Genomic DNA, 14,249 nt, shown 5'->3' with positions numbered 1-14,249 from the left:
CCTTCATGACGTTATAGTCATTATCGCCTTGGGCTATGCAAAAGACCTGACTTGGACTACTAGATCTATTTCCAAGGTTGCTCAAGGCTGGCAAATCAGTGCTGGCTATTGGCAGAAGACCTCAATTCCTCTCCATGTGAGCATCTCCATAGGGCTGCTTGACCAACCTCACATCATGGTGACTGACTCACCCCAGAATAAACAATCCAAAAGAAGAATACCAAAGCTGAAATACACCATTTATGACCTGGCCTTGAAATTCTCAAACTGTCACACCATGTTCTGTTGGTCCCATAGGCCAGCCATAATTTTAAAATGGGGGGTGTGGGAGGTAGGAAGCTACATAAGGGTGTAATACTAGCTAGAAGGCTACCTTGAGGCCGGCTACCAGAGGCCTGTATCCATTTTGAACATGAAGCACTCAAATGTTATTTAAGAGGCTCAGTAGAGTAGGTGGAGAACGCAGAGAGGCAGACTGAAGTGAAGTGCTGAATTTGGAGAGTCCATGTGAGCGAGCCATCTTGGAAACACGCTGCAACCCAAGCGAAGCCCCCAGATGCCTGCAGCCCCAACTGACACCTGACTACCACTCCAAGAAAGATTCATTCCAAGCCAAGTCCACCCAGCTGCTCCTCAACTCCTGACACAAAGAAACCACAAAAAACACTACCTATTATTATTTCACAAGAAATAACTCTTTCAAGCCTCTATATTTTGGAGTGATTCATTCTACATTTGATAATAGAGAAGAAAAGACATTGAAGCTAAACATTAACATCCAACTTTTTTTTAAGGATTACAGACACCACAGTGCTACCTAAGAAAAAGACAAGCAAGTTGAGGCAGACATATAAGGAGACCTAATAAGTCTGCCTGAGACAAAAGAAAACAAAACACTTCTAAAATCTACTATTCTAAATGGAAAACAGGGAGAATACCCTCTGCTCACCAGTTTCAAAATCCCCACAATGAACATTAAGCCAGCTTTTTAAAGGAAAATGTAGTTCAATAAACTATAAATCACTAAAGTTAAGAATGTCTTCTCTTCATGATATAAAAATAGGCTATTAAGAAGTTCTGAGGACTGGCAGAGTGGTACAAGTGGTACAGTGCCTGCCTGGCAAGCATTAGGCCTAGTACTGCAAAAAAAAAAAAAGGTTCTAAACTCACATTTTGAAGGCAATCAAAATCTAGATACTGAATCAATGATCTCAATTACTTACACATAGAATATTTACTCAGTTAGGTTGAAGTCCTAGGCCTGCTCCCTAAGATAATTTAATCAATCACTCATTTTTCAAATATTTATTGCTTATCAACTATAAATAAAACTATGCCAGGAGTAGAAAAGTTAAAATACAAGGTCTTATACTCAAAGAATTGATAGTCTCACTGAAGAGACAAATAAGGAGAGAATAACATGAAGGGAAAAGTGCTCTCTGTACAGGAGGTACAGCCAGAGCCCAGGAGAGGCACCAGAGTCTCAGATGAACAAAAGAACTATAGCAACGAATTTTTAACTCCATCTTGAAGGGAGGGCTGAGGGTAGACTTGGCAAGAGCACAGGGGCACTCTTGGAAAGCACATAAAGCATGAGAAAACATGGGCATTCTGGAAAACTTTCATTTACTTCTTCAAGTCATACACTGTCTTATGTATCAACAAAGGCTCTCACCAGAGCATAAGCATCCCTGAGTGAGTCTCCAGCCACAGTGTCAGCATATGCTCAGTGACATTTTGCACTAAGTGTTTAAGAAACTAGGATGTTCCTAAAAGGGTTTCAAAATATGTTTTTTTAGCTGCAGAATGCAGTGTGTATATGAGAATGGATGAACTAGAAGAGCAGATGAGCAGATAAGCAACAGATGGTGAAAGATCACATATATTTAACTAAGGGCTTTTCAATGTATCCTGATGATCATAGGGAAATCCTAAAAGATTTTAATTAAGGAGTGACTACAATCAAACTTGTACTTTAGAAAGTATAATGGGCTAGAAGGGAAAAGACTAGAAGTTATTGCAATAATTTAAACAACAAATATTTATTAAGGCCTGAGCTACATTTAGTGGTAGTGAAAATGGCAAGAGATGGACTCAAAGGTAGAATTCCTAGAACTTAGGATCAGTTGGATGATGGGGTCAGAAGTAGTCACACCTTCAGCATTAGTGATCATTCCACTCATTGAGAATGATGAAGAAAAAAGAAATCATTTGTAGACATATTGTCTTTTTAATAGATCTAAATAAAGGCCAATGTGTAAGAATAGCATGGAGGAAGTAAAGACTAATAGGAGACAAGGACAGAAAGTAGTCAAGGCCAGATAATGCAGAGCCTTATTAAGTTATAATGAAGGTGACCAACTGTCCTCTAGTTTGCCTGGAGCTGAAAATTTCCTGATGTAAGATTTTCAGTGCTAAAATTAGAAAAGTCACAGAAAAAGCAGGATGAGTTGGTCATTCTAATCATAGTAAAGAATTAAATTTTATTCTAAGTTAGATGGGCATTACCATAAGATTCTGAGCAGTTATATTATTATCACTGGTTACAGTGAGGAGAAGAGATTAAGGGTAAGAATGAAGAAGATGGTATAGAGAATGAAAGAGAAAAAAGATAACCTAGTATATAATATGTAAAACCACCAGAATTAAGCAGTGACCAAAAAGCTAGGTTCTTCTAAAGAGATTTAAAAAAAAAAGTACGCATAGAGATAGAAAGAAAAAGATGTCATAAATGTTAATGCAACACAGATACAATAAGGAAGTGGTAGCACTAAAACCTCCCAGAAATCAAGTAACACAAGGACTAAAATGTCCAGAGATTCAGTAACTAGGATTACCACCAGTCTATAAGGCAAAACCGGAATCAATGAACTGTTTAGGGGCAAATCCAGAAATGAATACAAAGGTTTGCCAGTACTGGGAATTGATGAAGTAAAAATACCAAGCTTCTTAGGGTTAAAGGGAAAGAAAAGAGAGAAAGAGAGAGAGAGTAACGGATTTATCAAATATTCTTGAAAGATAGGAGTCTTCATGCAAAGAAGAGAGAAAAAAGTAATGAATGACAGACAAGATTTTTTTAAGTGGGAGAAAAGTTGAAGAAGTTATAATCCAGTGACTTTCATTTCCTCTGTAAGGAGCAAGAAGGGCTTACTAAAAGAAGAAGGCAGAGATGCAAGCAGTATACAAATAGCCACACTTGAAATAGCCTCCACAGGGAATGAGGAAGAAAGATAAGAGGGCTACAAAGTGTATGGACAACATTAAGAAACTGTTCTAAGTGCTAGCAACCTCAAATTGGAAGTGCTACAAAGCCCAAGTTTCCAATTATTTTTTCCCCCAGAATGACCTTCTCAAAAATGACATGAGTAAAAGAATGATAGTCAAACTGACCTGGGATTAACAGAGGATAATGATTTTAAAATATATATGAAACCATCAAGGAAACAAATGAAGGATAATTAAGTAAAGGGAATAGAGGGAATTTAAGCAGTCTAACTCAAAGGGCAGATTTAGTGGGATGAGAGAATAAGACTGCTGTTAAGGTAGGAGACTGTAGTCAGGGTGAAACTGAGGTTATACAGATGAAGAAATTCCAGATGATTATAAAGTCCAGGTATGGTCATGGCTATGAATGGTTAGAATAAAGTTAGGGTAACTGTCAGTGAAGCTAGGGAAGAAAGAAACAATAGTGTATTTAATAGATCTGTTTATTAAGTCAATGAAGCAATGAAGTCACCCCAGAAAAAGCAGTGCAGGCCTAACCAGGAATATAAATGAGACCCAGGAAAAAAAGGGTAAAAGATGGATCATTTTAACTCATCTTTCTTCAATAACACGAAAGATCCCAAAAATTCATGTGGTCAAGGGGTCAGGTCATGTGGTCAAGGGGTAGGTCTGCCACAGATCCTATCCCCAAACTGCCTGGGAAGCTAAACGTGAGGACTGTCCCATCCCGTTAATGCGAGCAAAATACTTCTACATTTCTATGCCTGAACTAAAAACTAGAGCTGTCCCTGAAAACAACTATATTGAAGACAACTATAATAAAGGTAGTATTAACTCTACATGCTTAAATGTCATCACTAAATTGTTTTTGGAACACAGTTCTAACATTCATGATAGCCAGAAACAATTAATGCTTCCACTTAAATGTCATATACCACAGTAAAATCCTGTAGCAACAGAGGCCAACAATGTGACTACAGTAGGCAAAAGAAAGACAGTTTCCAAATTTTAAGGTTTATCATAGACACTATATAAAGCAATAGAACTGCCTGTATGTATAACATACCAAAAAAAAAGAAAAAACCTCACAAATAACATGCTTTTCCTTACCGTTCTGGATCAGTGTTTACCCCTATAACTGGTTTAAGTCTGTCCAAGACTTTACTTGCTGCCAGAAGCATTGTGCCATCACCTACAGGGCATAGAACAAAGCATAACACATAACCAGACTTCTGTTTTAAAACCAGATTTATCATCATTTTGAAAACTAGTACTTTTAAGAATCACACTACTCCCTGCTGACTGCCAAAGCCCCTGCCCCCTCTTCCTACTGTGTCTTTGTATCACCTACGCCACTACAATCCAGGATTGACATCTTGGGCAGCAAATGGACAGGAGGGCTGTCCTGTCCATTACAGAATATGCAGTGGCATCTCTGGTCTCTATCAGGCGACAGTAATGCCACTGAATTTAGGTATAGTTTTGTAAAGTTGGAAACCACTGCTTTAGTCCCCAAACTTTTCTTTTATAACATCAGTCCAAATTCATGTTATTTTAGTAAGAATATATTCAACCATGCCCAACTTGAGATTTTTTTCTCTCCAACAACTTCTGCCAATTTAAAGATTTAGAAAGAATAGTCACTAATAACAAGAAAGCTCAGGGGAAAAAAGTAAGTGCAAAGACTTAAGGACCAAAGAGGGATGGAAGTTAATATCACTAAACTAGCTTTTTAAATTAAGACTGGCATAATTAAACCAAAATACATTACAACCAATCCTTTGAATTATATTTCAAATTAAAAGCATACCTTAAATATACACAGAGAAATATACACATGGAACCTCACAGAATCATTCAGTATAAATGCAACAGATCTGTTTTAAAACTAATCCTAAAACTCCAAAGGTCTGCATTCTGGTGGGACTCTGAAAGCCTCAGGAGATACTGAGTACTGAGGAGCATTTCCATATCCCAACATCTGTATCTCTATAAAACAATTACCTCCTGCAGCTATGACAGCATCTGCCCATTGAACAGTCTCTTCGTCATAGTCTCTCCTCTTTACTAGACGAACCTCAATTCCCTCTTTCCTAAGATTAAAAAGCAAATGATATATAAAACATACACAGATAACACATATTTAATAAGGGTATGTTTTCTGAGATGCAGATTACAATAGAAATGTAAAACAAATTTACGTTGCATAAACAATTTTAGCTGTAAATTTATAAAATTACTTTCATTTTCACTTAGTTATAACAGACAGATCAGGAAGCAAATGAGTAAGTTAAAAGTTAATGACTACCCAAGTTTCCATTTGCTTTAAAAACATCTGTATAACCACTAACAAACAGCAATATTGATTGGTCAGAATTTCATTTCATTTTTTTCTACTCCTTCTGATGATTAACTTTATCCAAGAATGGTTCAGAAGATTAACACAATTTGTATTATAGAACCAAATAACTGATATTTGAAATTCAAATATTCATTGAGTGGCAAACAACGAAATAGTAGCTAAAATACTTTGTAATATGTAACTTCTTTGATTGCTGCATTTAGTCTCTATCATGGTTATTTTAGACACTGAAAGAATGTTATAAATGAACACCATATAATCTACCATTCTAAGAAACAGAACATTACATATACAGTTGAAGCCTGCTGTGTACCAAATTAACTCTGCAGAAAAGGCACTTATGTGGCAGACCAAAAAATTGAAAATACTTATAAAATTTCCACAGCACAATAAAAATTTCCTTACAAAGCTATAAAATCAGGCACATTATCCTTGATATAATTTTCTGAAAATCACTTACTCATGCAATCTTTACTTAAAAAAAAAAATCTAAGGATTAGCTACTAGGACAAAATAAAAATGGAAGCCCTGAATATAAAAGACTTCCCAAGATCCCATCCCATAGACTTACCGTAAACTATCTATAATGTGTTCCACATTTTTGGTATGAATATGATGTCGTTCAAGTAGTCCACTGTAGCTAGAGCCTTTCAGTGCAAGCTATGTCAACATAAAAGAAATGTTGTTTTACTATATGAAATATTATGTACATTAATCATGTCACTCAAAAGCCCTATGTAAAACAGAATTTAAACCTGTAAGTTCAAATTGAATTAGAAAGCCTGATTTCAGAAAAATCACAATTTAGTTCTAATATCAGATGCAGCCTTAAGTTTTTAGCATCATGTAATCAACAGGGTATCAAAATTTGCATGCTTTACTGCTTAAGGTTTTATGTTTTAATTACTTTTAAACATAATACTCATTGCTGGCTAAAGACCAAAGATACACTAAGAATATTAGAAGCAGTTAACCTTCACTCCACTTGGATTCACTGCTCTCTTGTGCTCAGAATTATGAACTCTATTTGGAATTTACACTAGGCCATCTAAACCAAGGGATGGTTAGCTCCCTGAGAAAGGGTAATTGTTAGATGTACAGACATGCATCATTCAAGAATTATTTTCCCTAGTTGACTACAGTAATATTTTATAACTATATTACCATTAATAATCCTTTTTAAAATATATTTCTTCAAAATAATTCATAAAGTAACCTGTTGATGGAGAAGCTAAGTGAACATCCATTTTATCATAAAGTAGAAAATGTACCCACTGGAATGAATGCAAGTAGAATTTAAAAGCATGTTATTGCCTTTCCAATTTTCTCTTTTTGTTTGTTTTTATGTGTGTTTATTTTTATTTTTTATTTGATTGTGCTGGGTAGGAGTACATTGTGTATTTACAAAGGTTCTTACAATAAATCAAACATATCATACTTAAATTTAGCCCCCTCCATCATTCTCCTTTCTGCCCCTTCACCCCACTCAAGAAATATTTTCAACAGGTATCTTTTTCCCATTTACATTCATGTGAACACGGTATTTATACCATATTCACCCTCCTACACCCTCACCCTTTCCTCACCTCCTCCCCCTCCTACTGGTATCAGCTCCCATAAGGCAGGACCTGTTCCTCCCTCCTGTTCTTTGATTTTGCAAAAGAAAGGAAAATGAAATGACATTTTTGCTTGTTTAAGATAACTACAGAGTCAAACCCATAATTTTCTAACCCAAGGACTCCCCATCTATGACTTAAGCCAAGAATCTAGAGTCGAACTTGATACCTACTTTTCTCTTAATTCCACATCCAATTACTAAATGCTAGGTTTGATACATGCACACCTCTCTCTCTACTACCACCACTCATGATATCACATTCATGGTACTGCACAAGACGCTGATCTGGGCTACTTCTGCTCTCGTCCTCCTATAGGCTACTTCCCACAGAGGGACATACAGCATGCGTCGCCCTCCTTTAACGCACGGATAATAAAGCACGAGCTCCCTGTCAACTCTCTGAAGCAACTCTGACTTCAGCTCACCCTCTCCTGCCTCATTTTTCTGTCTCGTTCTCTACACTAGTCTTCTCTAACAAACCCTTTTCTTTGCACTTGCTGGAGTTCTCTCCCTGCCTCAGCCCAACTCTGTCTTGTGGTCTTGGAGCATGAGAATGGCCTGATCACTGCGACACAGGTGTTGCTGGACTGGTACTGTTAGAGCTGTGGTAGCCACCATCACCAATTTACTACTCCATCCCAAAACCTGTTAGTTTCCTTCATTGCATTTATCATGCCTAAATTATCTTGGGTATTTTTTTTAATCTATTTGTGTCCCCTCACTAGTATATAAATACCAAAAGAGCAGTGAGCTTATCTTGTTCACCACTGTACCCTCAGGGCCTATGTACTGGATCAGTATTTTTTGAATTCATTCATTCATACATATTTCACCCTTTTTTTTTTTTTTTGGAGGGGGGAGGCTGCTGGGGATGCATGTTTCAGAAAAGCAACAACAGTGCAAAAGCAGATGTCAGAGAAGATAACCCAAGTAAGTGACAATGCATACAAAGCAGGCCATCTCTACCTTGTTAGAACTGAACAAATGAGCAGAAACAGAAAAGTTATGACTAGTACAAATTCAGATCATGATCTCACTTTAGGGGTGAACACTTTACAAAGCTAGAAATTAAGATTTTAAAAATTAAATATTTAAGTATTTGAGTACCTGAAAACTATTCATTTACATCTGAGATGAGCTCAATCAAATGTATTAAATGGAGCACTGAAAACTGCCAAGGACAATGAGAACTAATCCAAATGCACAAGAAGCCTATTAGCACAGTTTCACCAAATTTATGCTTCTGATTTGCTATTTATAAAACGTGAGAGTAGCTGACCCTTAGACTTCAATCCCTGTCCAATTTTTTTTTTTTTTTTTTTTTGGCCGTCCTGAGGTTTGATCAGAGCCTCATGCTTGCAAGGCAGATGCCCTACCACTTGAGCCACTCTGCCAGTCATCCAAATTTTTTAATCTTATGTTCCAATTTTTGTGCCCAGGAATAAAGGACATAATCCTTAATGGATAAGTCTTTTAAATTCTATTTGGTGATTAAGAAACCTCTGTGCATACTTCCTGGTTCTCAGCAAGCTCCAGGAAATTAAGATACTCAGCAGTTGAGTGTTAGGGAATTTTGGTTTGCGATGCTGAAGGGGTCTGAATTTATACGGGGGAAAGTTTTAGAGAATTAAAAATATTGAGTTCTCTATGATTGCTAGCAACACAAAAATTCCTAAAATTCCAAAACTAAAGTTCACTTAGTATCAGACTACTTAGCATACAAACAGAAATGTCACTTCATAAATTCTTATTCCCATTCAAATTTCTTCTAATTACTTATGGTCAAGAATAAGAGTTTTTATATTATTTTCTCTAAAGTTCTAGCTGGTTGGTTGAGCTTCATTAATATCAATTAGCTAACCTAGGCAGATAAGACAAAAATCACTTAAACATCATAAATCACAAAGTCTTAAATCATTCTTTAATTGGCTCCTATATTTGTATAATTTACAAAAGCTGGTAGGAATTTGTAGTTGTGTCCCTGAAAACAACATGACTTCAAACATCTAACAACATAATTGAATCAGACAAAAACAAACACATGAATTCTTGTAAATTGTTTTATAATTAAAAGGCTAAAGAAATTAAAGGAATTTAGAACTCATTCTCAATTCTGTAATGTTCCACAACATTGGGTATGTCTTTAACATTTTTTTCCAAAAACTTCTGTTAATTCTTCTCTCATTAAAAACAAATCAATAAATATATTATTTAACAGGACACTGGGAAAAAGTACTGGGACACTGGTGAACCTAAAAAAGTCTACAGACTGACAGATTTCAGTATAAGCAAAAGTTTCACCTACAAAAAAACTGCTAAAAGCCAACATCTCTTCTCACCATAGAGTTCTACTATTAAAACACAACACACTATGAAAAGAAAGGATTCTGAGGGCACAGATTTACCACATTTTAAGGTCAGATGTGACAGTTGGGCTATTTTCTAAACAATCTACAATACTTTTATTAAACTATAGTTCACATTTTTACTTGGCCCAAACTGAATTTATTAGAATTATAACTTGTTTTACCAGTTAATTATTAGGACTTTGTATTCTACACAATTGCCATGAACACTCAATAAATGAAAGAGCTGTCTTTTAAAAATTTAACACGTAAGAAATGCAAAAACTCTTGTGACATGACAGTTTGTTATATAGACTCACTGGGCATAATTTAAGCACCCTTAACAGTGTACACACTTAACTGGTATTACGTCCCATTCAAAATTGCCTAAAACGGTTAGTGGCATCTAAGTAACTGCTACAAAGTCTACTACTCACCTCTCACAATCAGAGGTGAGCACTGACTCCTGCATATTCTTAAGATATATGCAGATATTTACCTTTGGTCATTTCTAGTCCACTTACTCTTTCTCCCAGTCCTTACCTTCACTTTCCCCACCCTTCTCTTTCTATTTCTGTATTCTTTTGCTAATTCTGTTACTTCCTCCCTTGTATGTGGGTATTGCTCAAGGTTGCATCTTTGGCTTTCTTATTTGCTCTCACTTCTTTTTTCCTGATTTACCTTCCCATCCCAAGTACCTGATCCACCAAGTACGAGCTAGTAACTGTGAAATTTATCCTGCCAGCCCAGGCCCCTCTCTTGAGCTACTGCTCAAATTTTCAAATGCCTTTCCTTACTACCCACAGTAGTTCTAACACATCTCCCCAGACAGATCTAAACTTGACTATATATTTCCCTTTCAAATGTGCTCTTCTGAGTGTCATGTGTCAGTTAATACTAGCACCATTTATTTAGTCTGAATAAACATAGCTGCTATCCTTAATTCTTCCCTCAGACTCAATATTGACAGCAAGTCACTGAGAAAGCCGAATAATTCTACCATAAACTTTCTCCAAACTCCGTCCTATGCATTCATACTGCCATTGCTTGAGTTCTGGACCACATCGACTCATAGCGACTAATGCAAAAGCTTACCTCCAGATTTTCTAACATAACTCCTTTAAAAGTCTTTAACTAACCTATCCCACAATCTGACCACCACCACCACCAGAAGCCTTCTCATGCTACTGCCAAAATACTGAAGTCGCAGAAAAATTGACCCTTCTCACCCCACTCCTGTAGGAAGAGACAGGATTATATTCTGCCAAAACTGTCTGAAAACCACTACAAGCTTCTTAGCTTGACAGCTGACACCTTTATATCATGTCCAGCCTACCTGTTTGGGCTCAATAGCTCAACATGCTTTTTTTTTTTTTGTGGTACAAGGGTTTGAACTCTACCATTTGAGCCATACTCCAGCCTCAATATACTTACTCCTCAGCAATGATTTTTAAACTGCCCTGACAATGCCTAAGAAATAGATTAAAATTACTCTCAATATTTCTATTAAATAGGAAATAAAACATGATGTATAATTGTTTCCTGTTATCTTTCATTTCATATATAAACACTGAGTCACAATGTATAATATTTCTAACTGTGGATCACAGTCAAAAAATTTTTTGACTTTTTGTGGGCTATAAGATGAACTTCACCCATCTTGCAAGAATTGTTCTCTTCCATTCATACATACAAATACTTCTGTATTCTTCCATATTTAATTCAAATATCCTCAAAGTAAAAGAACTCAGGGATTCAGTCATATTTATGGGAAAAAATTGTTATTGCAATATTTTTTAATAGTAGGAAAACTGCAAACAACCTAATTATCCAAATAATGGGATACTATACAGCAGTTAAAATCAGTTAATATGTATCAACATAGTTAAGCTTGAAAACCAGTAATATACGAGAAGAAAAATTTCAAAAAGGTACATATTCCAAAGGATATTATCATTGGTATCACTTTTTTTGTTCTTATAGTATTAGAGTTTTGAACTCGGGGCCTTGCACTTACTAGGCAAGTGTTCTCCCTCTTGAACCATGTTTCTCCCCTCCCCCAGCCTATTTGCTTTATTTTTTCAGACATGGTCTCTAATTTTTGTCAGGTTCAGCCTGAACTTCTATCCTCCTATTTATGCCTCCCGCATAATGTCACTACACCCAGCTTATTGGTTGAGATGGGGTCTTGCTAACTTTTTGCCCAGGCAGGCCTCTAAATATGATCCTCCCAATCTCTACCTCAAGAGTAGCTAGGATTACAGACATGAACCACCACACCTGGCCTGATATAACTTTTTAAAAGATACATAAAATGTTACACCTATTTATGGATGCATACACAGCAACTTCAGACCAATAAAGATTACCTCTGGAAGGAGGGGAGCAGAAAAATCTAGATGAATGGACAGAGTAACTGTTAAACATTTTCCTTTTAAAAAATCTAAAGTAAAATGGAAAAATACCCAAGTTTAAGTAGTTGAATACATGGAAATCTTTACTTTCTGAAACTTTTCTACAGGTTTGAAATATTTCATGGCTAAAAATCTAAACATTAAAAAATATCATTTGGACTAGAGGTATGGCTCAAGTGGTAGAGCACCTGTTTTGCAAGCACAAAGCTGAGTTCAAATTCCAGTCCAACCAATTTTTTTAAAAAATCACTAAAAACTTAAAAGTTGAAAAAAAAAACTCAAAGGTCTTCTTTCTACCCCCTTTATCTAACATCTCCTTTTCAACTGCTCTCTCCTTTCTCTGTAGTCCTATGGACCACTTATAAATAATTATAATAACATGTAATGTATTTTTCTCCAGACTTAGAAACTCTTGTTTATTGGTCCTTGATTCTCCAGGACCTAACAGGATTCACAGCAGTTGGAAGGTGCTCAATAAATGGTTTGGTGAATAATAAGTAGTTAAAAGTGGTACTTCAAATTAAGTCAACTAACAAAATTCCTTACGTTAGTAACACTGCATAATGACAATGTAGCAAGTATTTTTAAAGTAGGTAACTTTTGTAACTATATTCTCTATTACAAAAATACTTCTTGAAAGCACAGCAATGTTTCAAAAGTATAATGCCCTCAAAACAATTCATTTGTAAAAACCACAACACTGAGCAGGGTTAAATACAACAAATGTTTAGTTTACTTCAGTGATCTTAGTAAAGCAACTTCCTTGAGTGACCAAATCAGTGTCATTTCAAGTACATACTTCTACCAACTTTCAGTTAGGAAGAAGGCCAATGGGGCAAGGCTTAATGAAACATTTCCTAAACAATGCACATGGAGTGGTTTATTCCTAAGAAACAAAATACTGGCATACTTGTGTATATTTTGAAATCACATGCTGTTATAAAATTCATTGACAGTTAAATAAATTCAACTTACATTTTACTAGTTAAGATATTGACATACATCAATGAACACTTTCATTTACTCAGAGCTTACTTTATGTAATTAAAAATACAGAAAAAGTGATCACAGTGAAAAATTACAGTATTTACAATCTCATGGTTGGTCACATAGTTATAGTATTTTTTTTAATCGCCTCAGGTAATGCTGATACACAGTGAAGGTTGAAAAAAAAAAAAAGAGTGCTCTAAAGCACAAAGTCAATGTTTCTCTAATGGTGGCATTTCAGCCTCTGTGATGTTCAATCATTTCTTTGTGAATCACCTATCAGATTGCAAATATTTATGGAAGGGAGTATACCTTAAGCCTCTATTTTGCAAGTTGTGTTCCACAGAATTTAAACTGTTTTCTCCACACCTCTTCCCTCAACAAAAAAAAAAAAATTAAATAAAAATCGTCTTTTCGATATGATCCTATACCTTAAAGACTCAAAAAACTCTACCCAAAAAATCTTAAGACACCATAAACAGCTACAGTAAGGTGGCAGGATACAAAATCAACCTACAAAAATCATTAGCTTTTCTATACACCAAGAACGAACAAACTGAGAAGGAATATATGGAAACAATTCTATTCACAATAGCCTCAAAAAAAAAAAAAAAATCAAATACCTAAGAGTAAATTTAACAAAGGATGTGAATGATCTCTACAAGGAGAATTACTCCTGAAGAAAGAGATTGAGGAAGACTACAGAAGATGGAAAGATCTCCCGTGCTCATGGATCGGTAGAATCAACATAGTTAAAATGGCTATACTACCGAAAGCAATCTACATGTTTAATGCCATTCCCATCAAAAACCCAATGACTTTCATCACAGAGGTTGAAAAATCTACTCTAAAGTTCATTTGGAAACACGAGACTGCGAACAGCCAAGGCAAAACTCAGCAAAAAAAACAATGCTGGAGGAGGTATCACAATACCCAACTTCAAACTATATTACAAAGCATAACTATATTACTATATTACTGGCATAAAAACAGACATGAAGACCAATGGAACAAAACAGAAGATCCAGATATGAATCCATGCAACTATACCAACCTCATTTTTGACAAAGGTGCCAAAAACAAACTATGGAGAAAAGACAGTCTCTTCAACAAATGTTGCTGGGAAAAGTAGTTACCTGTCTATAAGAAACTGAAACTAGACCCCTATCTATCACCCTATACTAGTATCAACTCAAAATGGATCAAGGACCTGAATATCAGACCTGAAAATCTGAAGTTACTACAGGAAGGAGCAGGAAACACTCTGGAACTAATAGGTATAGGCAAGGACTTCCTCA

At 35.8% G+C, this 14,249-nt stretch overlaps 1 protein-coding gene across 3 annotated transcripts in view; it reads right to left on the bottom strand.

Annotated features, from left to right (window-relative positions):
* The window catches only part of Nadk2 (NAD kinase 2, mitochondrial), a 42,176-nt gene that overhangs the window by 20,774 nt on the left and 7,153 nt on the right, over window positions 1–14,249 (bottom strand). For all 3 annotated transcript variants that reach the window (XM_020186120.2, XM_020186121.2, XM_074077615.1), the window contains exons 2-4: window positions 6,159–6,247; window positions 5,230–5,318; window positions 4,336–4,417 (exon numbers count right to left, since the gene is read on the bottom strand). In XM_020186120.2, the coding sequence (XP_020041709.1) occupies window positions 4,336–4,417; window positions 5,230–5,318; window positions 6,159–6,247 (260 nt within the window). The remainder of the gene's footprint in view (window positions 1–4,335; window positions 4,418–5,229; window positions 5,319–6,158; window positions 6,248–14,249) is intronic.

Source organism: Castor canadensis, chromosome 6 (genome assembly GCF_047511655.1).
Source record: "Castor canadensis chromosome 6, mCasCan1.hap1v2, whole genome shotgun sequence".
In the NCBI taxonomy this organism is placed as follows: domain Eukaryota; kingdom Metazoa; phylum Chordata; class Mammalia; order Rodentia; family Castoridae; genus Castor; species Castor canadensis.
Note: the sequence above shows the minus strand (reverse complement) of the source record. Positions and strands in the feature narration are given on the sequence as shown.